The following is a 26669-nucleotide window of genomic DNA, read 5'->3' on the forward strand; positions in this document are numbered from 1 at the left end:
AATTGATCTAACTTCAAGTTTGATGGAAATACAGGAAGAGAAATAGTAAGATGCTATACTACAAGAGCTAACTAGATAACTCCCTAATATGCAGAACACCTTAACAAATGTGAAAAACAAACTCTTCCAGACTGCAAGAAACCTAAAAGACAATAACCAATTTCAGTATATGGATCCTGATTTGAAGAATCTACTAACCATAAAGGACAGTTTTTAGCAACTAGAGAAATGTAAATATGGACTGGGTATTAGATTTTACACTACATAGGAAAATGCTTTTTAAGTTCAGAAGTAAAATAAGGGTGGTAAAGTGAATAAATAAATACATATTCACAAATAGGGGATCAAAATAAATGGAAAAAGGAAACATGGAAGAAACAGAAAATACCAAGAATAGCCACAAAGTTCTAATCAATATCCTGAGCGAAAAAGAGAAATTCCATCTATAAAATAAGGACAGTATAAATGAGTGACAGACCAAGAACTTTCAGTAGAAAAAGTCTCAAGTAGAATGGTCTGAAGATCAAGTTAAGGATATCTCCCAGAAATCAGAACAAAAAGTCAAAGATAAAAGAAAATGAGAAAGTAGAGAAAATTAAGGGCTAAGTCTTTGGAGGTTAACTTCCAAATAATAAGCATTACAGAAAACATGAACAGAATAAAGAGAAGGGATGAGATTTTTAAAAATGAGATGTACTGGATAAAAACTTGCCAGGGCCCCTGAAAGTGGAAATAATTGTGACAGAACTGTGGGTAAGATTTCTTTTTCATTTCCTTAAATTTCTGATACATAAATTTAAAAAAGAAAATCAAACATAAGGAATTATGTTACCTAAGCAGGAAAAGTAATTTTAATACCTATTTAATGTTAATGTATAACATTATCCATGGTTCTTTCCATGTCAGGAGAAAGAACCAGATTTGAAGAATTCGCTTTTCAACGCACAGAACCAGGATCCCATAGCAATTTTACTGCTGTTACTAATGTCAATGTTATATCAAGAACCCAGAATTCATCATCACAAGTAGGTTTTTTTGCATATTGAACTCTAAAACTGCTTTATAGACTTAAAGCTGGCTGATAAACTAGAATATTTTGTTAATCTGTAAACAACAGCCTTACTTTGCTAGCACATATTGCTTATTTAGGAATATCTTATCAGGTAACGATAAATTTGATTAAACTTTTTTTTTAAACTAGTGAGCTAATTACTCAGTAATCCTTGATTATGGCATTTTATTTTCTTGTGTGAAAAACTATTATTAACTGTTCCTACTCCTTACCATGAAGCTTAGTAAGAATCCAGCACTCATATTGTTCTTATGCTTTTATCATCTGGTCAGAGAACACAGGTTTAAAGGCAAAAGGATTTACAAAAAACTGTAAAGCTCAAGGACCAGGAACACATACATGAAAATTATAAAAATGATCTTTGCTAAGTTAACACACCACGTATTCTCACAGTCTTTCCTAATAAGGAAGTGTGTTTGTTAAACGGTCATTTTCTTGATATTTAGGGGACTTTATGGTAACCTTCTTTGATAAGAATTTTGAAACTTAAGGTATTCATATTTTTATGGTCTTATAAATAAGTTTATATGTATGCAGACACAAATGTACACTGCATACCTGCCAGAAGGAACTGTGTTGTTTTATACAAGATAGGCAGTGTTCTTGTTTTTGTTAACATTTTATACTCAGGCCTATCATAACATATTTATCAAACACGTTATAGTATGCCTCATGAGAAGAGGGCGTCTTATAAAACTACTGTGACCCTACTTTGCAGAATACTGCACGACGGAGACTGAGAAGTGAGAGCTCTTACGACATAGATAATATTGTGATTCCCATGTCATTAGTTGCCCCAGCTAAGTTAGAGAAACTCCAATACAAGGAAATACTTACTCCAAGGTATGTATACTTACATCTTTCTATTTTCTTTCTTCCTTTTCTTGAATAAACTTAAATTTTCAGACTGAAGTTAAAATTGTAATTAATTAAAGGAAGATGCTCCTCTCTCCCTTCTTCCACTTGTAAAACCGTGGAGGGAAAATGGTATAAAAAACCTTTATATTACTCATGCTGAAAAAAAGTGCCATATATTATCACTTTGTCAATTTTTATGAAGAACTAGGAATTCCTAAGACTGACTCTGCACTCTTAAGTCTTTTATATAGTAATATTTAGTTATTACATTTATATATATATATATATATTTATATATAAAATATGGCACAAAAAGGTACTTTAGGGATGTAAATAAGTATAACAAGAAGTAATCCTTGATCTTTAAAATGGAGTTTTGCACAAGATTGCAAAAGCGTTCAAAGAAAGTAACTACCTTTGCAAGGAATATTCACATTATAAGACGGTAAGACTTGTCAAAACAACAAAAATTATGATTTTGAGGTATTGTTGCCAAGTCAGCAACAGATTAGTAGGAAGATCTGGGAAGACGTCATGAAGAATAGTTTATTCACACAGGGAAACCGCAAAAAGGTACACAGACAAGTGCGCAAGGCTAAACGGGAGAGAGATTTTGTGTAGCGTGATGAAGTTATGGCTAGAAAAGAAATCAGTACCAGATTATAGAGGTCCCAGAATGCCACACACAGATCTGCTTCCTACTGGCACTGAAGTTAGTCAGTTGTTTTTTTTTTTTTTTTTTTAAGATTTTATTTATTTATTTGACAGAGAGAAATCACAAGTAGATGGAGAGGCAGGCAGAGAGAGAGAGAGAAGCAGGCTCCCTGCTGAGCAGAGAGCCCGACGCGGGACTAGATCCCAGGACCCTGAGATCATGACCTGAGCCGAAGGCAGCGGCTTAACCCACTGAGCCACCCAGGCGCCCATCAGTTGTTTTTTTAAAGCAACAATAAAAGTAGTTTTTTAAGAACGTGAATTTGGCAGCAGGAAGTAGAAGAGGTTGAAAACAGAGATAAAAGCTCACTGACAACTACAGTAATTCCTACCATCTTTATTCTAGCTGATTTTCAAATTTCCTTATCCCTAATTACTTTGAGGTACTAAGAGCTCTTAAGAGGTGCCTGGGTGGCTCAGTTGATTAAGGGACTGCTTTCAGCTTAGGTTATGATCCTGGAGTCCCAGGATCAAGTCCTGCATTGGACTCCCTGCTGGGCAGGCAATCTGCTTCTCCCTCTGCCCCTGCCCCTTCTCATGCTCTCTTTCTCTCTCTCAAATAAAGAAATAAAATCTTTTTAAAAATTTTTAAAAAGCTCTTAATACTGTACAAGGTATATGAGAAATCCTACAGAGAATCTGTTGAGACCTTCTACATAAAAGAAGTAACATTTGTGGTTATAATGTTCTGCAGCAATGATGTTTTTCAACTTACTTTGGAAGGCTGGAGCTGGCTGGTTGGGTTGGTTGGTTAAATACAAAGGAATTCTGTGGTTCAGTATTTAAACCTGAGAGACCATGACGGGTGTCTTCACACAAATTGGCAAATGCTCAAATCAGAGCTTTCTTCCCCCCAACCTTCCCAACCCACATACTCCATACTCCAAACCCCCCCCCCAACTGTCCTCCCGCCTCCCTGCCAAGCCACTGTAGCACCAGCTACTGACTGAATTCAAAATTGGTACATTCTTAGGTATAGAATGCAGCTATGCAGAAGAGACCGTTTACTCTAAGGCCAAAAGTCTCACCTTCTCATCTTTTTTTTCATAACACAAATTGTTCTCTTTAAAAAGAAAAAGTATGAAAATACAACCATTTGAATTAATGGAAGCCCCGAGAAAAGAAAACATTACTTCATTGGCTGTGCTTAGAGAATATAATTGCTACTCTTAGCTAACAAAAGCTGAAATTGGTTTGTATCTTCAACAGCTGGAGGATGGCTGTTCTTCAGCCTTTGGAAGAATACCATGTAGGTGAAGAGGTAAGTTTCCTTTCACTTATGGAAAGGAATCATATACTGATTTTAACATATACTGATTTTAACATATACTGATATTTTTTCACTTATGAAAACAAAATTCTTCATTAAGGATATTAGTTTCATAAGGAAAACGTTTTTGTGCAAATTTGCAAAGACAATTTATGAAGAAATGTAGTAAAAACACAAATCATTTGCTTACATAAATTGCTGAAATACTGATTTACATAAATATCTATATTCATTCCCAGTATTAGTCATATTTTCCTGCATGAAGAGATATAGTCTTAATATTTAAGCCTACAATACCACATTCAAAACGTTGGGAGCAAACGGCTTTTGATTTTGGAAACCTTTGGACTTGAGAAAGTAATGTGAACATGATAGATACATCACATAAGACATAGAGGGAGTTTAGAATAGATTGTTTCTCAGAAATTAGTTCTAGAATTTGGCCAGATCAGGCTATGTCACTGAATGAATTAGGAACACTTACTGTTTCAGAGTTCAAGAACTGCAGGAAAGGGACGGAGAGCCTGTATGGGTAAAACTTCCATTAAGACAAGAACAATTTCATGGAAAAATACCAATAACCAGACTAATTTGAAGGTGATATTCTGCAGTAGCAATATAATAGAAGGCATTTTCTGTCATAATCTTTCTAGGCCCACGGACTCTGTTTTACAACCTCCAATAATAACTTTTTAATACCCTCCCTCCTTTAACGTGCTCTTCCCTAGTTTAAAAGGAGCCTAGCCAGGAAACCCAGATTCTTAAACTACTGTCACTGAAGTCTTAGAATTCCAGATAAGTCATTAGTTAAATGAATTTTCTTTCCTCAGTTTTACTTTTCTTTGCTATTAACATTCCTAGAACAGTATATTCCATAAAGAGCAATCAATATAAACCTTTGAATGAATTAAGCATTAAGAATTTTTTAACGCAAAGCACTGTGAACCTATCTGTAATCTAGATAAGTCTACAAAATGACAGATTAGGGAAAAAGTTCTCAAAGAAAAAACAAAAAGTTAACTCCCTCTATTTTGGAATTTGACACTCATAACACTTGTTCTCTGAATTTAGATTTACTTTATAATTTTCTTCCTACTTTGTTCTCTTGATGAGGAATTGACACCTGTTCTCATATTTCAAAATGTTTCTGATAAAAGAAAAACTTTATTTCTAATTCCAGGTAGAAGATCTTTCTGATGAAGTCTTCTCCCTAAGACACAAAAAATATGAAGACAGAGAGCAAGCCAGATGGTCACTATGGGAACAAAGCAAGTGGCATAGGAGAAACAGCAGGCAGGTGTTATCAATTTACAACCCCAAACCATGAAATCCATGTAGAATCAACAAAAATTCTGCATGACTAATGAGAGATACCTCTAAAAATGAAGAATAACATCCGTTATTTTTTACTAGAAGCAAAACACGGCATTTACTGAGTACATTTAAAATATATTTGGCTAATTACAGTGATGAGATGCATTTCTATATTTTCCTCCACTATTTCCTCATGTTTATTGTTAGCCTGAGGAATAGATTTAACTCCTCAAATAATGTGGAAATCCTCCCTAGATAAAGTAGGTCATTTCAGTATACTCTAACAGCAGACCTAACACTAGGGATTAGAATCTGGGTGATCTAGTTTAACATAACCACTTAAAAAACACATTCTTAAAAAAATTTTCTCAAGAAACATATCTAGTCTAAAAAGCAGATGGTCTAAAATACTTTGAAAATATGACTTTGGGGGGAAAGAAAACCCTGAAAACATAATTAGTAATTATATATTTGAGAGTCCTTGGTATTTTATATTTACATTTGATTGTGTTTTAATATAGCCAAAACACACAGAGCAAGATCATGTTCAAGTCTGGTAGTCCACTAAATTTAGTGTGGGACTCATTTACTTAGTGCAGGTGACCCCTGAACACAGGTTTGAACTATATGGGTCCACTTATACATGGACTTTTTATAGTCCAGTCCTATAAATGTGTAACATTTCCTTTTTTCTAGCTTACTTTACTGTAAGAATATAGTATATAATAAATATAACATACAAAATATGTGAATTGCTTGTTTACATTATCGGTAAGGCTTCCTGGAGAAGAGTAGTAGGCTATTAGTAGTTACATTTGGGGAGAATCAAAAGTTACATGCAATTTTTGACTGCATAGCAGGTTTGGTGCTAACCCCTGTGTTATTCAAGGGTCAGCTGTATTTTTCTTTGCCTTTTTTTTTTTTTCTTTTTAAAGACTTTATTTTTAAGTAATCTCCCCAAACCCAACTTGGGGCTACAACTCACAACCCGGAGATCAAGAGTCACAAGCTAGACCGATTGAGTCAGGCACCCCTCAGCTGTTGTTTTTAAAACACATTTCTCTGTTTAGGTCTCAAAATACTAGATTTGCATTAGATCCTTATTCTAAGAGCTGTTTTCACACACACACACACACAAAAACACACACACACACACGACTCAGTTCTCAACTTTCTCCACATTCCAGAGATACAACTTTCTGGAAGTAAAGAGGAAAATGTGAATCAAGTCCTACAGGGATGACATTGTAACAGAGAATTCTCTGGAACTCAGCAAGACTGTAGAAGTCAAGTAACTCTCCATTCTCATTTAAAAACAAAATAATAACAACAAACCCCAAACTCAAACCCACTACTACAATTTGGCAAATTCATAGAATATTATTTCTAAGATGCTGTTTAAGTCTTTGAGGTAACATCAGCACGATCAGCAGATGAATTTTTAAAAATCTTCTGAGCAGGACTGTTTAAAGAAAAGCTACGAAATTCAATTGATTTAGTAACACCTTGGGGTTGTTCATAAAATGTTAAGACCTGAAGAAGTAACAAATATTTTCTTGCTAGAGCCTACAGTAAAAATGTGGAAGGACAGGACTTGCTTTTGAAAGAATACCCTAGTGACTTCAGTGGCGGCCAGCACTGTGCTGCTGGAAGTCCTGCTGAGCTCTCTTCAGAGAGCCCGGATCTTGGTGCACAGGGCTCACCTTCGTTAAATGAAAGTCAAGAAATCAAGGTAAGTGGAATATATACAACTAGTTAAACCTCCTTTTAAATGCCTTTTAATTTTTTAAAAGGCTGTGTGTGTAGAAAGTGCTTGTTGCAAATTATTATGTAAGAAATCAGAGGGTATGTATTCAAGTGTTCTAGTTCCGTCACTAATACATACTTTATCTTTTCCTTAAAGTGTAAGTATCTAATTTCACATACTCACTTCTCTGAAGCGAGAATTCTATCCAAGTTTCACTACAAAACCAACCTATTAGAGAGAGCAGCACCTTGTCTGTGACACAGTAAATGCTAGCTGCTATTTCTCTTCTTTTTCTAAGAGATTTTTACCTGTCTCCCCATAGATCCAGTTCTTACCTCACAGGGAGTGTTTTTCTAACACAGCATCTATAGGTTTTTGCACCGTTCTTCATAAGGAGGTATTGGAAAAGAACAAGATCTAGAATGGAGATCAGAAACTATAGAAACTAATCGGCAAGCTGTAGAAAGTTTGGGGAAGGTAGAGTCAATAGGTGTCTGTAATAATTATGGGCCAAAAATGAAGACATGAAAGTAGGAAATCAAAACACACTTGAAAGGGGCTTTCTGAACATACTCCGATGCTGAAAATGAAAACTGATGCCCTACAACAGTGCCTCCTCTTTGTGGAAGGGCACAGTGAAAACCTAATTCCCAAAGGTCTTTAAGCAATTCCCAGTAACGACCCATTTGAGTTGCTAGATATTCAGGTCGAAATGAGTTTGCATTTATGCGCTAAAGAACAAAACAGGAATTACAAAATTGACATTTAAGGATTATTTGATACGTGAATTTAAACAAATCAGTTGAAACTTAACTGAAACTGTTCTCTCTCTCAGTCTTTGTGGTGGGAACGACGGACTTTTCCGCTGAAGGACGAAGACACAGAAGCCTTACTATGCCAGGATGAAAAGAAGGATCACAGTGAAAGTTTGAGCCCAGCCTCCCGTGGTGAAATCTTCTGTCCCAGTGTCCCAGAGAACAGTCACCATCCAAAAAGGCAGGCAGACGAAATGGAAGAGTACAAACCTTTTGGTCTAGGACTTACTCATATTAAAAAAAATAGGTGACAGGGAACAGGTTTAAAAAAGTATGTACGTGAATGGAAAACAGGGGGGAAAAAAAAAGCCCTGCTTTCCATCCCCCACCCCTTCAGTCACAGTTCCAGAGTAAGAGCATGTACTGCATGTATTAATCTTTGATGCTGTTATAAAACAGGCAAGGTAGGTCTTTTTCCTTCTTGAACCACAGGAATAATTAGCTTTTCACCTACAAGACAAGTGCTAGTCTTTTGTGTTTATGATGCAAATCACAAGCACCAAAAAATTAAGTGCTGCAATCTGTTGTTAAATCACATTACTGGGTAAATGACTTTTCAAAGACTTTTGTGTGTGTGTGTGTGTGTACACACACATCTACACACGCACATACATATACACCTGTGCATCAAACGACAACTCTTTCCTGTACATTTCTATGTAATTTCTAGGGTGATTCATTAAAATTACTTCAGAAATATATTATACACATATGTGTGTATAGCGTATACATACCTATATACACAATCATTTTTAAAAACACTCGCAGTGACCACTCCACTTGAAAATGCATGTATGAACTACCCCATGAAATGTAAGCTGTACCCTAAACAAAGCACAGGTTCCAGTAATAATAGGTATCTAAAAGTCTTGGCTATGGGGAGATAATTTTTTTAAAAACACGTTTAACCAATAGAAGTTATTTATGGAAATTTCTATACAAGATAACACAATATGCCTTTATCTAAAATCACTGTTATCTGTTAGACTAAGGGTTACTTTCCATTCGCTCCTAACAGATGAAGGAAGACAAAGTAGAGTTAAATATTGGTCTCTTTGAAAACCTGAATTTTATCTATTTTATGTATCTCATGGAGAGAAGACACCAACTTAAAATAAGCAACAGGAAAGTCCTATCAATATATAACAGTATAAAAAACTGTTGTATTTCTAGTTAATTTGGTTATTCCTTACTCTAGCTCACTCAATTCAAATAAGCATCTATTCTTACTTGTATCCTAGAGTGAGAAAATTTTTCAAAGGATAACGCTTCAATACTGAATACAGGAGGGTACATTAAGGAAAGTTCCTTTTGAAGCTAACACATAACTTTCTCTATGTAAAAGCTGAGGCAATTTCTCTCATATTAAAAAAAAAGGTTATTCAAGTTATACTACCCATAGAGCTGACAATCCTGGCCATCTGGCCTAGTCGGGGGGGGGATTTGACACTAAGTTTTTTGTTAGGGATTGGAAATTATACTAGTCCCTTTAAGGAAGGAAAAAAATGCAAATTCAATACTGACAAATTTTTGCTGTAGTTTTACTGTACATTTATTTTTAAAAAAGGAAACAAAAGCCAGACAAACCCAAGTTGTCTAGGCAAATAAGCTCAAATCTTTGTCATGTCCGACATTATAATCTTCTATGTAAGTTTTTTAATTAAAGTTATTTCTATATGCCTCGTGTGGTCTGATTTGATTAAACGCCACCTATTCACGGCACAAACCTTTCCTAAGTCAAAATAAAAGGACAAATTTTTATCTTGTAGGATAGAAAACACCAAGGAAGCTCTCATGTGGAAGCGTTCATGTTCTCATTTTTCAAACCTTATTTCTTAAAACTCATAGTAGCCCAAAGAAGTTTAATGACACTAGTTTACTGTTTACTTCCTGCCATACGTATTATATAGCAAGAGTATTGGCAAGAATGAAGTAACAGATAACACATTTGTGGTCAAAGTATAATCTGGGACACAGTTTTAAGTATTTAGTGTACGGATTAACTCTGTACCTTGTCACCTTTTGGCCTACCTCGTCTTTGCTGGATTAATACAATATATATCCTTGGGGTCAAATCCATAGTATCCAGAATATCCTCAGCCATCTGGTTCTGCTTTAGCGTAAAATTAGACTGCAAATAAGACAATGTTACATAAAAGAGGCTTCCTTTGCCTATCTACATCCCAAGGGCTCCATCTGTTTAAAAAAAAAAAAAGTACAAACCCAGAACTGCTGTGCCCCACTGGGTTCTTTCAATGGGACCAAGCTGTTGCTGAGCTCTAGTATCTTCATTTTTTAAATGGGGACAAAAGTGCCTGTTCTGCTACTCTTAAGACTGATTTATGCATTTAATGAGCTTATATTGAAGGACTTTATAGGCTACAAAATATAAATGACAGCTACTTTGTATTGAGCATCAATTCTACTATAGTTCTGGAAATAGTAGCAGAAGCTTTACAGATAGCCTATGATCTTTTTTAATGCTCAATATAACCTTACATGGTTATTATAATTATATTCAATGTATAAATCAGTTAACAGATACTCAAAGAGACTGGTTGATTTGATTTGCTGAAGTCAAATAAGTCAAATAGTTGGAAAGGAGAGGAGTCCAGATTCAACTCCATAGTACTTCCAAATAGAAGCTTTCCTTTCCTTTCTGCTCAAAGCTAGCACAATGGGACGCCTGGGTGGCTCAGTTGGTCAAAGCTAGCACAAGATTATTGTTAAGAAAAGGAACGGGTGGGATCACTGTATAACTTGCCCCTCCAGCAGAGCTGACAAAGAAAACAACTTGATAAAATCTCTATTTGTAATTTTAGAATAGTCCACCTGAAATACACTGTTTTTACAGTTTTTATGCATCAAATATAAGGGGCAAAGTAAAAGACCGATGTTAAAGAAGCAAGAATACAGTGCGCTATCCTAAGCAGATTCAAACTTAGATTTTTCACAAGTTCCATTCTACTCATGTTATCATGCGCACAGACAAATCAAAATAACACGAAACAGGAATAAGGACTTCCTTTGCTTTGGAAAACCAAGAAAAGAGAAGATTTAAAATGCAGAAAAAAACATCTTTTTTCATAGTAGCTAGTACACCTTCATTAGGCTTTAAGACACACTTCTGTTCATAACCTTAATACAGCCATATTTTTACTTTATAAAAATCAAGTCTCCCAGTAAAAACGGTATTTTACCACACTAATCTTTAAATTCTATCACTAAAAAGGTAGTTATACACACCAATTTCTAACCTCTTGGAACGTTCTGCAGAATAGATTTTAGTCACTGGAATGAATAGCTGCTCAGTAAAACAGCACTGCTTCAACTGTGATAGGATTTGATAGTCAATATTCTTGTCTTCCAGTAAAAAAGAATTCATGAGCATAAACACTGGACTCCTTGTGGTTTCATCGATCAAGAGAACGTTTCTGAGCAGCTTCTGAGCAAACATTTCTTAACAGGTTGATCACAGATCTGGGGTCATCGCTCCTCATAATGGCACTGCCAGACACAATCATGTTAGCTCCTGCCTGGAAGAAGTAAACATTCAGGTTATGCTTCAAAGGAAGATGCACAGAGGCTTAAAACAGAATTTCTGGATTAGAGTATCTACCCTTGCACTGTCAGCGCTTGAACATACGAAAGCTACCTTGAGATGACAGACTTAAGCAATCTAGTTCAATGAAGATAAAGTTGAAATACTTACCAAGTGAAGATACCAAGTTATTTTTAAATGGGTTTATGAAATCACAGACTTGTGACCACCTTTAAAATAAGCAACACTGTTGCACCTTTGCTAATATTTAGAAAAAGCTGTAAAAACCTTTAATCCTCAATTCTATTAAGGTTACTCCAAAATATGCCAATGCTGACCCAGCTATTAAGAAAACAAAGTATCGGGGCGCCTGGGTGGCTCAGTGGGTTGGGCCGCTGCCTTCGGCTCAGGTCATGATCTCAGGGTCCTGGGATCGAGTCCCGCATCAGGCTCTCTGCTCAGCGGGGAGCCTGCTTCCCTCTCTCTCTGCCTGCCTCTCCATCTACTTGTGGTTTCTCTCTGTCAAATAAATAAAATCTTTAAAAAAAAAAAAAAAAAAAGAAAAAGAATCTTTTAATCTTTATGTAGTTGACCCTTGAACAATGCAGGGGTCAGGGGTACTGACCCACCGTGCAGTCAGAAATCCACGTGTAACTTTTGACTCCCCCAAATCTAACTACTAATCACCTCCTATTAATTGGAAGCCTTACCAATAACATAAATAGCTGATTCATAAATACTTTGTAAGTTACATGTATTATGTACTATATTCTCATAATAAAGTAAGCTAAAGAAAAGAAAAATTGTTAAAAATTATATGGGAAATACAATACTGTAAAAAAGGACCCCTGCAGTTCAGACCCATGTTCTTCAAGAGTCAACAGTATATGAATTAGTAGACAATTACTGCTAAAATGTGAAACTATAAAATATGGCAACATTAAATTTTCTCATTTTGATGTCAGAAAGAATGAAACACATTTTAATGCATGCTTCACTGCATCCCACAAAGGCTTTGAAGGGTTTAAGAAAGACTTTTGAGATACTTCTTAATGTGGAAGCCAAGAAATCACAGAGAAAAGCATATAAGGTAAGTCCAAATTTAGTTCTGAGCTCCCCAGATTTGACTCGAGGAGGGAAAGCCAATCTGTCCTGTGATCTGCTTCCAGAACAAAGTATCAGGAAGCTACTGGGAGAGGCCCTGGAAGGGAGGAAAATTCTCCCAAGAGACACTGTCATACAGCACACTGCATGTCCAAAGACAATTCTCATAAAAATGAAAACAAGCATTAGTTTTATAGGATTACAGCGTAACATGTAAGCAGGAAAAGCCCAGCAGCAAAAACACAGTTCAGTAAAAAGTGGTCAAAGGATATATGCTAATTGTTTGGTCCACTCCTCTTTTGTAAATATCTCATAGCCAAGCTTTTGAGAAGTACCAGGCAGAAAAGTATGGCATTTATACAAAACACTGAAAGTGCAGATTAGAGCATGTCACTTAACAAAAATAGACCATATAAACTTTAATGGCCTGCAGTATTACCGAAGGGGCTGGCACCCCCCACCCCGTTTTTTAAAGGATTTATTTTTCAAAGAGAGAGCATGAGCAGGAGGGGCAGAGGGAGAGAGAGAATCTTAAGACGACTCCACACTGAGCGTGGAGCCCAACACAGGGCTTGATCTCACAACCCTGAGATCATTTGGCTGGCACCCTCTTATGAAACTGAGGGCCTAACCGGCTTGGCCAGTTACTTGGGAAAACTCATCCCACCTCTACATAGAGAATCCTAACCCTAACGCTAACGCTAACCCTAACCTAGATTTCCACCAGAAACAGCTCAGTTCTTGCAAGGGACAAACTAGTAACTAATACACCTCAGTTACATAAAATAACCATCTTTTCCCCTTATAAGCAGGTATGTTTTCTTTCGGTGTTTTGGAAAAATGTTTTGCTCCAAGGCCTAGAACTTAGTAATTTTGGAAAGGCTGGCATTAAGCATATTCTTTAAAAAAACAAAACCCAGAAACAAAAACCGAAAAACTTCCTTCGGCATCACTCAGATAGCTGGTACTTACTTCTTAATGAACGTGTAACTGAGAATATATCACTTACTGCTCTTCATTTTCATAGTTTTACATTTGAATAAGAAAAGTGCTCTTCCCAGAAAGAAAGGCAATTTAGGAAATGAAGGGGAAATCTCTTCGGCACACAAGACAACATCCTACTAGACACATTTGAAAGGAAACGGGTCTGGGTCACAGCTGCGGAGCAGTCTCACCTCTGCACATTTATGGATAGTGTCAGGGCCTACTCCACCATCGACTTCTATGTCCAAGGATGGGAACTGGGTCCTCAACCAATGAACCTAGATATACACGAAAAAACAAGTGACTCCTATGGTGGATACATGGGGGGGAAACAAAACCAAATAAACAAAAAATCAGAGAGCCGTCATCAGCTGCTGCAACACAACTCCAAATATCTCACACAGTATTTATTTCTTTGTTTACTTACTTATTTAGTTATTTTACGTGATCTCTATACCCAAGGGGGGGCTCGAACTCAGAACCCGGAGATCAAGAGCTGCATGCTTAGCCAGGCACCCCATCACACAGATAACTTTGTATGAATACAAACGACGATTGGGGGTACTTTCCTTTTTCATATACTGAAACAAATTCAGTTTCATAAAAGCAAGGCTTGTTCTGTTTGGGAAACAGCATTCAGTCTGTCATGCCTTTGCAGCGAATATACCTCATGCCAATAAGACAAACACAAAACCCTCAATACGCAATGAAAAGAGATCTCCCAAGAGGTCTGAAAGATTCAAAGATAACAGCTTTGAAAGAAAATGTCAAGATGAAGATGTTAAATTTTTTTCCTCATTTCCAAACCTCCATCTTTTAGGGCACCTCCTGTCACACCATATTACAGTGACCTGTAGGCCTCCCTCCCACATCACCTTCAGAGCGAGACAGGTCTAAAATACACAAGCGGTTCAATGTACGCTTACTGAATGAGCACAAACAACAAAAGCCTCACCCCCAAATGAAAGAGTTTTTTACCTTTGGCATCATATCTTCCATGAATTTCTGTCCTCCAAACCCAGGCTCCACTGTCATAACCAAGGCCATATCTATCTGATTAGCCCATGGTGCCAAATACTCAATTGTGGTTCCCGGTTTGATGGCAAGGCCAACCTATAATAACAGAGACAAATTTGCTACATCACATTAGCAATTCTTTACATATTTTATAACTGTGTACATCAGACCCAGTAGAAGTATCTACTCTTAGAGAACAGAACAGACACAGACAGGGAATGCATAAATTATTCAGATTATAAGTACTTTTTTAAAGTCAACAAGGCTACCCCAATGTAAATGTTTCTAAAAGGCAGTCATTTTCAGGAAACATGAGTGGAATCTAGAAATCCTGTCTCCCAAACAAGTTATACTTAAATGCTGGTTTCTCAGCTGAAGAACAGCTGCCGCAGTCCAGTCTGGTCCGCCGATCACTTCTTGTCTTCCACCCAAACGTCCACAGTGACAGCGAACAGTAGAGAATGTTACAGTCACTGCTGCCTTCTCACCTTCATCCCATTCTCCCGAATGTCTTTAATCAACGCCCCTGGGTTCTCAGTAGCCTCAAGATGAAAGGTGTATTGATTGGCTCCCGCCACGGCCATTGGTTTGACCCACTGTTCCGGCCTGGACACCATCATGTGCATGTCTAGAAAGGAAAGACACAACTCCTAAATATTACTGAAAGGAAACTACCTGGCTCAGATAACTGAAGCCAGCCCACCGTTTTTGCTGCTTTGGATAATGAACTATTTGGCACTAAAGTAATTCTTAAATAATTACCCTTCTGTAGCTAGACAGGGCTTTGGTTAAACTCACTTACCAAAAAAACCCTAAATTTTTCCACCCAAAGCATATGGTGCTGTATATGATAAGAACTAGAGCTCAGGAAACCTAGGTCCAGGAAATGCCACTCTAAAAAACTTTTAAAAAGTTCTATTACCTATGTAGACTTAGTTCCTCATCTATAAAATAAAAGAGCTAAATTAAATGATTCTACCAATATCTTAATGGGGCACTTACTGCACCATTAACTGCTCGAGGCCCCAGGGACAGTGCAAAAACAGATGGACAGAAGCCTCTGCTGACATGGGGCTTACATTCTTAGTAGGGGAGACACACCATAAAGAAAAGAAGTAAACACAGTACGCACTGGCATGGGAGTTAATACAGCCAGTGTGGCCGGCTGCGGGGCCGGGGGGGGAGCCCTGTAAGGGGAGGGGAGAACAGGTAAGGTCAAAGGGGCACAGGGTGGGTAGACTCAGGACAGAGCTCTGAAGCCACTGGGCTTGACTCTATGAGACGGGGGGACATGGTGGGATCTTGAGCGAAATGACAAGATGTCACGGAGAAGGCCACGGCAGTCACCCAGGGAAGCAAGGACGACAGCAGCCACCGAGGCTGGTGAGAAGCGGCAGGCTTCTGGCTCTGCAGCACCGGCCGGCCAGCCGGAGGGGCCGTGGGCTACCACGGCGGCCGGTGAGGGGGCAGGGGCCAGGAAAGCGTGGGAGAAACTGCAGGTCTGACCGCATCCTAACCAGAGAGCTCGTCACAGAGACAGGCTAGGGGAGACAGGGTGGCCTTCCGTAGGATCCGGACTTCAAACACAGGAGCAATTAATGAGAAGAAGGTGGCTTAAAAGAGGCTGAATCAAGAAATGCTGCTGTCAGGAAGAAAACAGTAAATATTCCTCCGCCGGATGGATGTGCTAAGAAGAGTTGTCAGACTGTTCGTTTTTTGCCAGAAAACGCATACTTGATACAGCTGAGCTCGAGTGAAAAAAAAATTTCTAGTATTCCAGAACTTGACTAAGACCATAAAATGCAATACTTTGAAAACTATCAAGAAAAAGAGAATACTGCTTGACAAATAAAGCCAAGGTTAAAGTTTGTATTTCCAAACTAACAAAAGTAACAAAAATAAAACCTAGATTAATAGGTAAAACATTGTTTTTAAAAGACAGACTCTATTTGGTGTTTATTTCTTTGTGTTCTAAACAATAAACAGCAAGGGAAAAAAAAAAATCAGTCTGCTTTAAAATATCTAGTTTACTCGTTTCTTAAGTTACCAGACTGCTATGTTGTGCACTCTCCAGTATGCAGGCCCCATGGGCAGCCCTCACTGGACAATCTCCAGTGTTCAGAGAGCCACGGGTCAGTGGAACTGCCTATAGTTAATATACTGAGGTCAGCAGTTCTCAAACATTCCGTCATCAGTCTTCCATTAAGAATTACTGACGATTCCTGAAGTGCTGCTGATGTGGGCTATATTTATAAATATTTAAAATGTATTAGAAATTCAAACTCAGGGCACCTGGGTGGCTCAGTAGGTTAAAGCCTCTGCCTTCAGCTCAGGTCATGATCTCAGGGTCCTGGGATCGAGCCCCACATTGGGCTCTCTGCTCAGGGGGGAGCCAGTCTCCCCCTCTCTCCCTCTGCCTGTCTCTCTGCCTACTTGTGATCTCTGTCTGTAAATAAATAAATAAAATCTTAAAAAAATATTCAAACTCAGAAATTTTTAAGTGTCTACTTATTAATTCACTTAAAAATAATAAGCAATAATAAATCTATCACGTTGATATAAGAGTGACGCTATTTTACACTTTTGTTAAGTTCCTACTGTCTGGTCTGACAGAAGACCTCTCTATTTTCACATCTGCTCTGCGTTCAGTCGGTTGCATTATGTTGTTTTATGTGAAGGGAAAAAAGTACACGGAAAAGGGAGGGGCACATTAATAGCCTTTTCAGACTAGTGCAGATATTCTTCTATTTCTACCTCAAAACTTGACAAGTAGGACTTTTAATAAAGGTTAGCTGCAATGTGGCATCTGTAAACTCTCCCAGGGAACTGTCTGCACTTTGTTACACTGAAAGCTGTGGGCCTATCCTAATACACTTTAAATAGATCTTTTAAGTACCAGTTCACTGACTGACACAGATCTTCCAAAGAGTGACACATTTCACTATATTCTATCAGAAAATCCCACTTGTTAATATCACTACAGATTTTATCGGAACAGCTGTAAATAGCAGAAAGCTACTGACCTCACAGAGGCAGACACAAGTTTTTCAAAATTCCAATTTTCACTTGCAAGCTCTAACTTTATCAGTGGAAACAAAAATGAGGTATCTCCCTTGAAGTGACAGGCTAACTCAGTTATTTCAAAGAAAATGGCAGTAAGATACCGGAGTCTGATAACCACAGTTCATCTGCCCGCTGTTCATTCAAGTGAAAATAGTGTTGGTGAGAAAGGCGGCCAGTCAGTTCACAGCTCAGGGTGGTGCAAGTGGTTTTCCTCGAGAAAACCATCATCACCCCGTACGCAGGAGAAATGCTTCATATGTACTTCCCATTCTGCCACACAGAGTAGTAAAAGAAACTCACCTAAGTATCAAGATTTACTGTAGTTAGTAATCAGTACTGATTCTTCAAGGATAATGACTATGAAATATCAAGGATATTACTATGATATTTACTATGAACAAGGATATTTACTATGAAGGCTGACGAAGAGTAACATAGAAACTCCTTGGATCGTTCAATACCATTGCTCTGATTCGGGCCACACAAACTCACCACCGCTTTTGTACTATCAGTATAAAAAATGGCAAATAACACTATCTTATGAAAACAGTGTTCACCTCCTGTTCCATCTGCAAGGGATTCCTGTGGGTGCTCAGACCATACCCGAAGACCACGGATTTAGATAACCGCAAAACAAAAACAAGAACAAAAACACAAAACCAACAGATTTTCCCAATCACTTGATTGCTTAATGGTTATTTCTACTCAATACTGAGATTGAACAGTTCAGAACTTTAGCAGTTATACATGCAACTTGTGAATTATTTCTTAGAATATACACATGAATCAGTTACCCGACAACGACCGAGATCCAAGAATTAAACAAAAAACACACTTCTTAGTATAAGAAACAAAGGTCACAAACCCAAACATTAAAGCATTTGAAATCCATTCATCTTTACTGCAGACCCACTTCTAGAAAGACTGATGAGCAAGTTTATTGGCAAATAAACTAAAAGCAGAAAGAAAAAGCAGACTGCGCATGGTCGTGTCAATAGGGTTGGTAAGACAGGCACAAACACAGGAGACACAGACAGCAATGAGAAGTGATGCCAGGAGTCCAAAGAAAGAGAAAAGGGAAAAAATAATTCATTTAAATCCATACAAAGCCAGATGCACAGGACTCTGCAGTCATGGCACAGCGGGCACAAACAAGGTTACTTATTGTATTCACCTCTGATATTCCTAAGGACAAATTTTTCTTGGTAAATTCATTTTTTAAAATGTAATTAAAAAGTTTAGATCATCAGAGGATTATATTCCATTATCTGAAAATTTCAAAATGGTGAATGTGCTAATCGAATACGGTTTCCCTTCTGCTACATAAACTGATAAGGTACATTTTCTTTCGTGCAAAGTCCACGGATACCATAAGGCTCTGCCCGAGAGACACTTCCACCAGGACGGCCACGGTCCACAAATGGCACCATTCAATGCAGCAGTCACCACACTCACGTGGCTATCTAGAGCCTTGCGATATGGTTAATGCCACCGAGAAGCTTCATCTTTCATTTCTTTTAATCTGAAGGATTAAAAGCCACATGTGGCTAGTGATGACCATATAGGGCTGCGCAGCTAGAATCCTTCATAAAATTGGTCCATAATCTACCAAAAAAAAAAAAAAAAAAAAAAAATCTAAGTTTAAGCCATGGCTAACTTCATTTAAAAGAGCAATAACAACGTGAGGACTAAATCCATGTTTATGAGAAATAACCTCCAGGTTACTGGATCTTCTTAAAAGTCTTAACTCACCTTATCCTACAACATCACAGTGGAGCATATACACTGGCCCCACTTGCAGAAACTTCAATTTGAATGAAATAATTGGTTTCACTTCTAAATTCGGATGTAACAATTACACTAAACTCCAATTTTCTGTCTACGATTACCTCTAGGAAAGCCATAGTAAACGAAGGGGATTAAATTCCTGCTCTAAAGGAGTTTACAGTTAGATAAAAGTAATCTGACTGAAGGAAGTTCTAGATAGAAAATTCAGAAGGTGACACGGTAACTGGACAAAGGTTAATCTAGGATGGGGTGCTCAGAAAGGTCTCTCTGAGGAAATGCCAATAATTCAGGCCCAAAAGATAAGGCAGAGCCGGCCAAGTGAGCAGTGTTCCAGGCAAAGAGATCAGCGAAAACTGCCAAGGCCCTGAAGCAAGAAAGAGTCTGGCTTATTACAAGCAGCCAGTGGAGCCTCGGCACAGAGAGCAGGCGAAAGGGTTCAAGATGAGATTGGAAGCTGAGAAATAAACCGTCTCCTTTTCCTTTACTCGAGCAACACATCCGGCTTCCGACAGCACAACACCCACTTACCAAAGAAAGGATCCTGGCCTAGCTGCTTTCGGAGGCTTTCTACCACAGGGTGCCCAAAGGTGATGTTGGGAACAAAATGCCTATAAGACAAACAAAATCTTACTCTGAAAATGTTTTTGACTCAGTTTCTGTATTTATCTCAAATGTATTCTCCTGGGGGTTAGGAGGATCATCTGTGATTGCAGTATTTTTCAATGCAGTATTTAACATCAACAGTATTAAACAATACCAAAAACATCTCGATAATTTCAGCTTTACAAAGGAGTTATTTCCTTGATATGTCAACAAATCCTAACAACGGCACAAGACTTAACTCTGTAATTCATCATCCAACAGGTAAAAATGGAAGGAAGACAATCAAAACCCAAAAGTTATGACTTGCCCAAGTCACACACTAGTTAGGAAGTTCTGGACTTTAACATGGGTCTCAAACCCTCATCTGTCACAGGATGCCTGTGGCTACTTCTAACCCACCTCTATCACAGGGCACTAAATGACAATTTAACATTTCTTAAAGATTATCAGCAAAGAAGCTTGATGTGTATATTAATAACCACCATTTCCGGAGGGTTTACAACATGCCAGGTGCTGTACCTTCTTTCATTACATCTTCAAGACAGCTGTTCTATCTCCACCTGAAGAGCACAGGATAAATAACTTCCTTAAGTCACCCAGTTCATAATCTGTGGCAGCACAATTCAAACGAGGTCTTCCTTACAACCAACCCAAAGTCCTTCACACCATAACCTACTTCAGGTAGTCCTTCTATAACTAGCTCACTACAGTGTTTAACAAAACTCCCTCTATACAAGGACAAGCCCGGGTTTTATACAGAAATACGGGAATTCCTGCCTACCTAGAGAAGCTTACCATCTCAGTGGCAAGGGATGGCTCAGGCCTCAACAGAAGCCATGACCCTGCAGTCCCAGCTGTTGGTGAGAGCCAACTCCTTTCATATATCCAGGTGGCCCGTGCAACTGGAGCTCACCAAAGGACTGTGAATTTAAGTGATGGTGGCACTACAGAACCCAGGAGGTTAAGAAGTATTCCTTTTTTGCTCTCACTATACCTTCTTATCAGTGGAGAAACCCTGAGGGAATGGCAGAGTCGTAAGATGGAAGGAGACAACGTCCCCGAATTTCTTCAGGGAGGGACGTTCACACTCAACCGGGGCAGGACCCAGAACAAGCTTTTAATACTAATCCACTGAACTCTGGGCTTTGTTGGTTAAAAGTAGTAGATATTACCCTACACGAGGATTGCAAGGAAAGCGAAACAAAAACTGGGCAATATGAAAGAAATATGGCACTTGAAAAGAGGGGTGGATCACAAGATTTACAGAATAAAGAGAATTTGTAAAGGTGGGAAAAGAAATGAAGCAAAGGCAGAGATAAGCAAGTCATCGTCAAAGAAGGAGAGGTGGTGGTCAGCTTGGCGAGCATGAGAAGAACAGGAGGCCGACTACGTCACATTAAGGGTATCGGACGCCAGGCTCGGTGGTTGTGGACTCCATCCTATGGTAAATGTGAGGTGAGGTTTTAAAGCCAGAAGCAGGCGGGCTCAGTCCATGAAGCTTGTGACTTTTGCCCTTCTCAGAGTTGTGAGTTCGAGCACCACAGTGGGTGTAGAGATGACTTAAAAGGATAATGATAATATTAAAGCAAGAAGCAAATAAAAAATGAAGTGCAAATGATGAAACAGAATGGTGGACCGGGCAGGCCACTGGAAGAAAGGAGGGGGTGTTGGAAAATGGCAAGAACACGAAGAATGGAAATGAAGACAGATCCACATGACAGCACTGTCAACTGATCAGATCTGTAGAGCTGAACAGAGAATACACCATGATCAACACCTTAAGCTTAGAGGACAGAATAAGTGCTCATAAAAAAATTAAGACTGACATGGGCCAGCCACCATTCTAAGCACGCTCCAAATGTGAACTCATTAAACCACACGAGGGGGTAGGTACTCCTAATACCTGCACTTTATAGACAAGGAAAAGAGGCTCAAGGTCACACAGCCAGTAAGTGCCAGAGGCAGGCATTAAACACAGGCCATCTGGCTCCAAAGTTCAGGTTCTTAACTATTATGCTCACCTGCCCATCTACTGACGACTAACCAAAAAAAAAAAAAAAAAGAAAGAAAGAAAGTTCAGGGGAGGAGGAGAGGTCAGGAATCAGGACACCTCTAAGAGGGACCGGGTAAGTAGGGACACCTGCACACACTGTGGTCCTCGGAGGCTGGCTGTCCAGTACTTAGGAAATCATTCTACTGTTTACTTAAGAGCAGTGACTGCCTGCGCTACAGATAAGGTGCTTATTGTGTTTACTTAGAACTTGGAGGTGAGGACCAGGGAAGCAGACAGTGAGGCTTATTGGATATTATACAACTCTGGGACAGAAGATTTGGATTTTGTTCCCTGTTCTTGTAATTTGCTGCATGGTCTTGGGAGGGGCTTTTGTTGCCTCAACTTTAGGCTGCCTTTATAACCAAAATAGACTGTCTACTTTCACATGTATCTACACACACACATCTTGAGAAAAACAGGAGAAAAAAACAAATATACCTTTTATTTATTGGGAAACAAGAATAAAATATTACCTAAAACGACTGATCCTCAAATGGTTGGACTAACTGCACTGATGACCACAGCTGTACACTGGGTTCACCTCGGCCACTCGAAGGACAGAAACCTACCGACATCCTCAGAAGAAACAAAAGACTTATGGTTAAGCCGAAACAAAAAAGGCAACAGACCCAAGCATGGAAGTTAGGGGGTCTTCATCTGCCTGACAACAGTAACCCTGGGCGCACCCCTCACGAAAGTATCTACCTGCCCTCCTCCAACCCTACGACACCAAAGAAGACCTGAGAATCTAAATTCTCAACAGATTCCCCTGGGAGTTCTTAGACTAGCTTGGAAAATACCAAATTACTTCACTATCATGAAGAGAAATCTCATCAAGGAAGCCTGTTTCACCATTATATTGTCTTTTTTTCCCTTAAAGGTACGTACTGAAGTCTGCAAAGAAGAAAACACAATAAAAAAGTATCTCCCCCCCCCCCCAAGAGACTTACTGAGATTAAGCTATAATTGGTTTCCAACACAGGAATACAATTATTTTCTCTTTCATCACATATCATCATGAACCTTAAACTTTGTAACTATCATACAATCGATTTCAGACAGATAAAACCTTTACCAGATCTCCCAGCAAGGCTAAGATGCTAAGACTATGACTAAGGCTGATCTAAAATGTAGCAAGACTGTAACCAGAAAACATTTCCTCAGAATCAGGAAACACAACTTCATGTGCCTACAGGGGCTGGCAGAAAACATGGCGGAGCACAACAGGGCAGATGGGCAGAGGAGACAAATGAAGAACATCCACGAGCCTAGCTAACGGTGGCTACCATTCAGCTCCGGCCCACTGTGGCCTCATGAGACTGGGGACCCACTACAGGCAAATCTCTGGATGTCTGTCAAAGGTCAGCAACCCAGTACTAATGTGAAAGCTCCCCAATTTTAAATCCTGGTGACCCATTTAGAAACTGCGTATTTCCTCTGTTCCTACACTCAGGACCAGCACATTTCTAGTCACTGCCGGTCGTGACAGGTGTATATGCATCCTCATTTTCTTTTCTAGAGAACTCACCTGTCCTTCTTTTCAAGTATCAACCAGACTAGTGCACCGCCCCACCCCCACTCCCTCAGTATTCCCAAAACTCATTCCTGACTTTCAAGATGAAGACATTCAGTTTTAATTAGTAGAGAAACTGGGGGCTGCAGAGAGAAACAGGTGCATCCAAATTGTAATACTGGAGATTTTTTTTAAAGGGACCAGGAAAACGAAAAGCATGAAGGCAATCTCTGGAGGGAAGGTAAGTTGTGGCTGGCCACTTTTGGATAAGGGAATCCACACCCCCACTTTCATACACCTGGTCTAAGAAACCAGCCAGCTTTGCCTCTTCTGGTAGGACATCAGAAAGAGGCTGACCATCCCTAAATTAGTTTCCACTTCTGCAAAGGGGGATAAAAATACCTCTTAGCTCAAAAAGTTGTGAATGTTAAAAGGGAAAGGGCTTTAAAATGGTGTTTGTTGGATTTAATTTTGTCCAACCAAGAGGTTACTTGGTAAAGAGGGAAAGGCATCAATAAAAAACAAATACTTTTATCTTAATAAGCTCCAGGTTTGCCATAGGGCTGGGAGGGGTCAAAAGTGATTCACTTAGAAAAACCTCTATTATGACAGAACCAATCATTCATTCAGCCAATTATAACTAAGCCTGTCATGGTGCTTTACCTGAGGAGAACTGAGGTGAGCCAAAGAGACCCTGCTTTCAGAGAGTTTACAGCGTTAGCAGCAGAGACGTGAAATAAATAACAAAAATAAGTCTATAGTTACTCTTTGAGGAAAAAGAATGTGTGACTCGTTCTCTATAAGCTCAGTTCCCACAGAAGACAATAGTTTCTGAGACAACACAAGCTGTTGCCTGTTCTAATCCTGGCTCCTCCATTTCCTAACTAGGAGACCTCGGACAGGTGACTTGACCTCTTTATGTTCAATTCCCCAATGTCCCAGGCTGATGCCAATAACAGTACCATAAGGTTGTGTGAGTTAAACCACAAAGAGCATCAGAACAGAAATAGTTAAGTGTTCAAAAATATTAGCTACTACTGTTATCATTAATATTCCTAACCTGTGAACAGAAACAAATTTTTTCCAGTTATTTAAACATGGTACAAAACTTACTTAAAAACCAAACCGCTTTGCCTATTAAAAAGACAACACACGTACACTTGTAGCCCGCTCTATCCTCAGGTAGGTATCTCCGACACAAAATTGTGTCCTGGACATGAAGTACACACTCCATTCAGTTACATGTAAAAGTTCAGAACTTTCCAGAAAAGCAGAATTATGTCTATGATAGCGCAACAAAAATCAAGTTTCTGTGAGAGATAATACTTACTAATCTCACACACTCAGCCTAGAATTCTTGGTGTTCTAAGACCAAGATTTCCCCATTACCAGTTGGGATACTGATAACTGAATGAGATGCAAAAGGGAAACAACAGATTTAACCAGACAGAACAAAGGAAGACAAAACTCTTGTAACAGGAGTGACATTAAAAAGAAAAGGAAGTCACTGATCGTCTTTTGTAAATAACACAAATTTCCAAATTTGCATGTGATCACACAGGAGGAGTTTCACCTATTTAAAATAAATTTATTTTTCTGCCCCAAGCCAAGGTAATGGCTGTTATCCAGGCTAGTTATCAGCCGGGCTCAAAAAAACTACTTGGCGAGCCCAAGAAAACACAATTTGCAACTCTGTCACAATGTTGTGTAATCCTGAGAGAGTCCTACTGTTTTCTCTAGGTTCACTTCCACATTTTACAGCCAACTTCAAGAAACTAGCATCATCCTGATTCTGAACAGTATTAGGTGCTGTAACTACAGTGCTTAAAAATTACTTACAAAAAACTGACCTCCCTGAAGAGCAGGGTGCCTGAAGAGAAAATAAACAGGAACATCAAAATTCGAACAATGACACAACAACTAATAATTACAGAGGCTTTACTGTATGCCAGGCACGGTGTGCTTTACGTGTTAGCTCATTTCATCTTCCAAAGCTGCCTAAGCGGTACGTTCTATCATCACCCCCATTTCTCACAGAATGAAACTGAAGCTCAATGAGGTTAAGTGGCTTGTCCCAGGGGACCCATCCCATGGCAGACTCGGGCAATCCAGCCACCTCACTACAGGCGCCGAGCTCTTGGTCGTTACCCAAACCTGTCTCCCCAGCTTGGCCACTAACTAGCTATATGAGCTTGGGCAAGTCATGCCTATCCCCTTGGGCCTCAGTTTCTCTAACTGAAAATGAGAGACGTGTCCTGGAGGTTTACGACTGCGACCCGCTCCCAAGGGCTGGGAGACCACACGTTACGTGGGGGGAGGGGAAAAGGTGGAGGTTTGGGACGCGGTCGCAGCCCAGGACTCGGCCTCGGGTCCGCTCCAGGAAGGGCCTTCAGGACTCTCACCCCAGACCCTTGTTCAGTACCGCGTTTCGAGGGACGCGCTCCGCGGTACAGGGAAGCCGTGCACCCAACAGGCACTCAATAAAGGTGCGCCGAGCCCGCCCCGCGCGGCAACCCTGACCCGAGCCCCGCGGAGTTACCCGTCCATTACATCCAGGTGCAAATAATCGGCCCCAGAGTCCAGCATCCGGAGACACTCGGCCCCCAAATTGGCCAAATCGCTGTTAAGGATGGACGGGCCAATCTTGCAGCCAGACGCCATGGTGCTGATTCCCCAGAGCAAGTTACCCACGAGTCTCCCGGTAAGGCGAAAGTGTTGCCCCGATTGGCTGCGCAGTTTTAGCCCCTTCCCGGTAGAGTCTTCCGGACTCCACCGGAAGCAGCTGCCCGCGGGGAGGAAGTCCCGCCTCCCCGGGGGTCGGGGCTGTCCGCCCCGGGGGTTGGGGGCGGGGCCTCGCCGGCAGGCCTGTTCTTTTCTTTGACCTTCCTTTTGGCAATATAAGCGTTTTAGATTTCCCAATCCTCACAGAATTTGAGTTTTTTAGATTTTTTTGATTTACATCCTCTGCAGTTCCCTTTCCCCGGCTCTTGTTCTCACTTCACTTTTTGCTTCCCTCTAGTTTGCATCTGCACTGCTTTCCTCTCCTCTCCAGCTCTTGAGCTTGCCTTTAAAAAACACAACAAAGGGGGCTGCCTGGGTGGCTCAGTGGGTTGAGCTCTGCCTTCAGCTCAGGTCATGATCTCAGGGGCGCGGGATCCAGTCCCGCATCCGGCTCTCTCCTGGGCAGGGAGCCTGCTTCCTCCTTCTCTCTCT

The 26669-nt window shown here is 39.7% G+C and overlaps 2 protein-coding genes across 4 annotated transcripts in view; one reads left to right on the forward strand and one right to left on the reverse strand.

Moving 5' to 3' along the window:
* The window catches only part of KANSL1L (KAT8 regulatory NSL complex subunit 1 like), a gene marked incomplete at its 5' end in the record, with an annotated part of 101903 nt that extends 92436 nt beyond the window's left edge, over nucleotides 1-9467 (forward strand). Inside the window, 6 exons of the mRNA XM_082690086.1 lie at nucleotides 907-1025; nucleotides 1791-1915; nucleotides 3854-3905; nucleotides 5095-5207; nucleotides 6792-6960; nucleotides 7811-9467. Of these exons, the coding sequence (XP_082546212.1) occupies nucleotides 907-1025; nucleotides 1791-1915; nucleotides 3854-3905; nucleotides 5095-5207; nucleotides 6792-6960; nucleotides 7811-8041 (809 nt within the window). The 3' untranslated portion in view covers nucleotides 8042-9467. The remainder of the gene's footprint in view (nucleotides 1-906; nucleotides 1026-1790; nucleotides 1916-3853; nucleotides 3906-5094; nucleotides 5208-6791; nucleotides 6961-7810) is intronic.
* Nucleotides 9318-26246, reverse strand: RPE (ribulose-5-phosphate-3-epimerase). 3 transcript variants are annotated; one of them, XM_082691605.1, is made up of 7 exons: nucleotides 25996-26246; nucleotides 19816-19895; nucleotides 14925-15064; nucleotides 14398-14532; nucleotides 13611-13697; nucleotides 10501-11326; nucleotides 9318-10459 (listed from the first exon to the last, which is right to left on the reverse strand). In XM_082691605.1, the coding sequence occupies exons 1-6, from the start codon at nucleotides 26115-26117 to the stop codon at nucleotides 11204-11206; spliced, it is 687 nt and encodes a 228-aa protein (XP_082547731.1). In that variant the 5' UTR covers nucleotides 26118-26246; the 3' UTR covers nucleotides 9318-10459; nucleotides 10501-11203. The 3 variants fall into 3 exon arrangements, with proteins under 3 accessions (XP_082547731.1, XP_082547733.1, XP_082547732.1); XM_082691607.1 differs by having other exon boundaries at nucleotides 26144-26231; XM_082691606.1 differs by lacking the exon at nucleotides 19816-19895 and having other exon boundaries at nucleotides 25996-26231.
* Between the last annotated feature and the right edge of the window lie 423 nt (nucleotides 26247-26669).

This window comes from Mustela nivalis (genome assembly GCF_964662115.1).
Source record: "Mustela nivalis genome assembly, chromosome: 11".
In the NCBI taxonomy this organism is placed as follows: Eukaryota; Metazoa; Chordata; class Mammalia; order Carnivora; family Mustelidae; genus Mustela; species Mustela nivalis.

What these genes read in the sequence shown, in the direction of transcription:
- RPE (XM_082691605.1), bottom strand. Translation starts at nt 26,117, where the DNA reads ATGGCGTCTGGCTGCAAGATTGGCCCGTCCATCCTTAACAGCGATTTG. An exon ending in AGGCCAGGATCCTTTCTTTG is followed by an intron (nt 15,065 to 19,815) that starts GTAAGTGGGTGT and finishes TTTCCTTTCTAG; the next exon opens with ACATGCACATGATGGTGTCC. An exon ending in CTATCCATAAATGTGCAGAG is followed by an intron (nt 11,327 to 13,610) that starts GTGAGACTGCTC and finishes TACTTCTTCCAG; the next exon opens with GCAGGAGCTAACATGATTGT.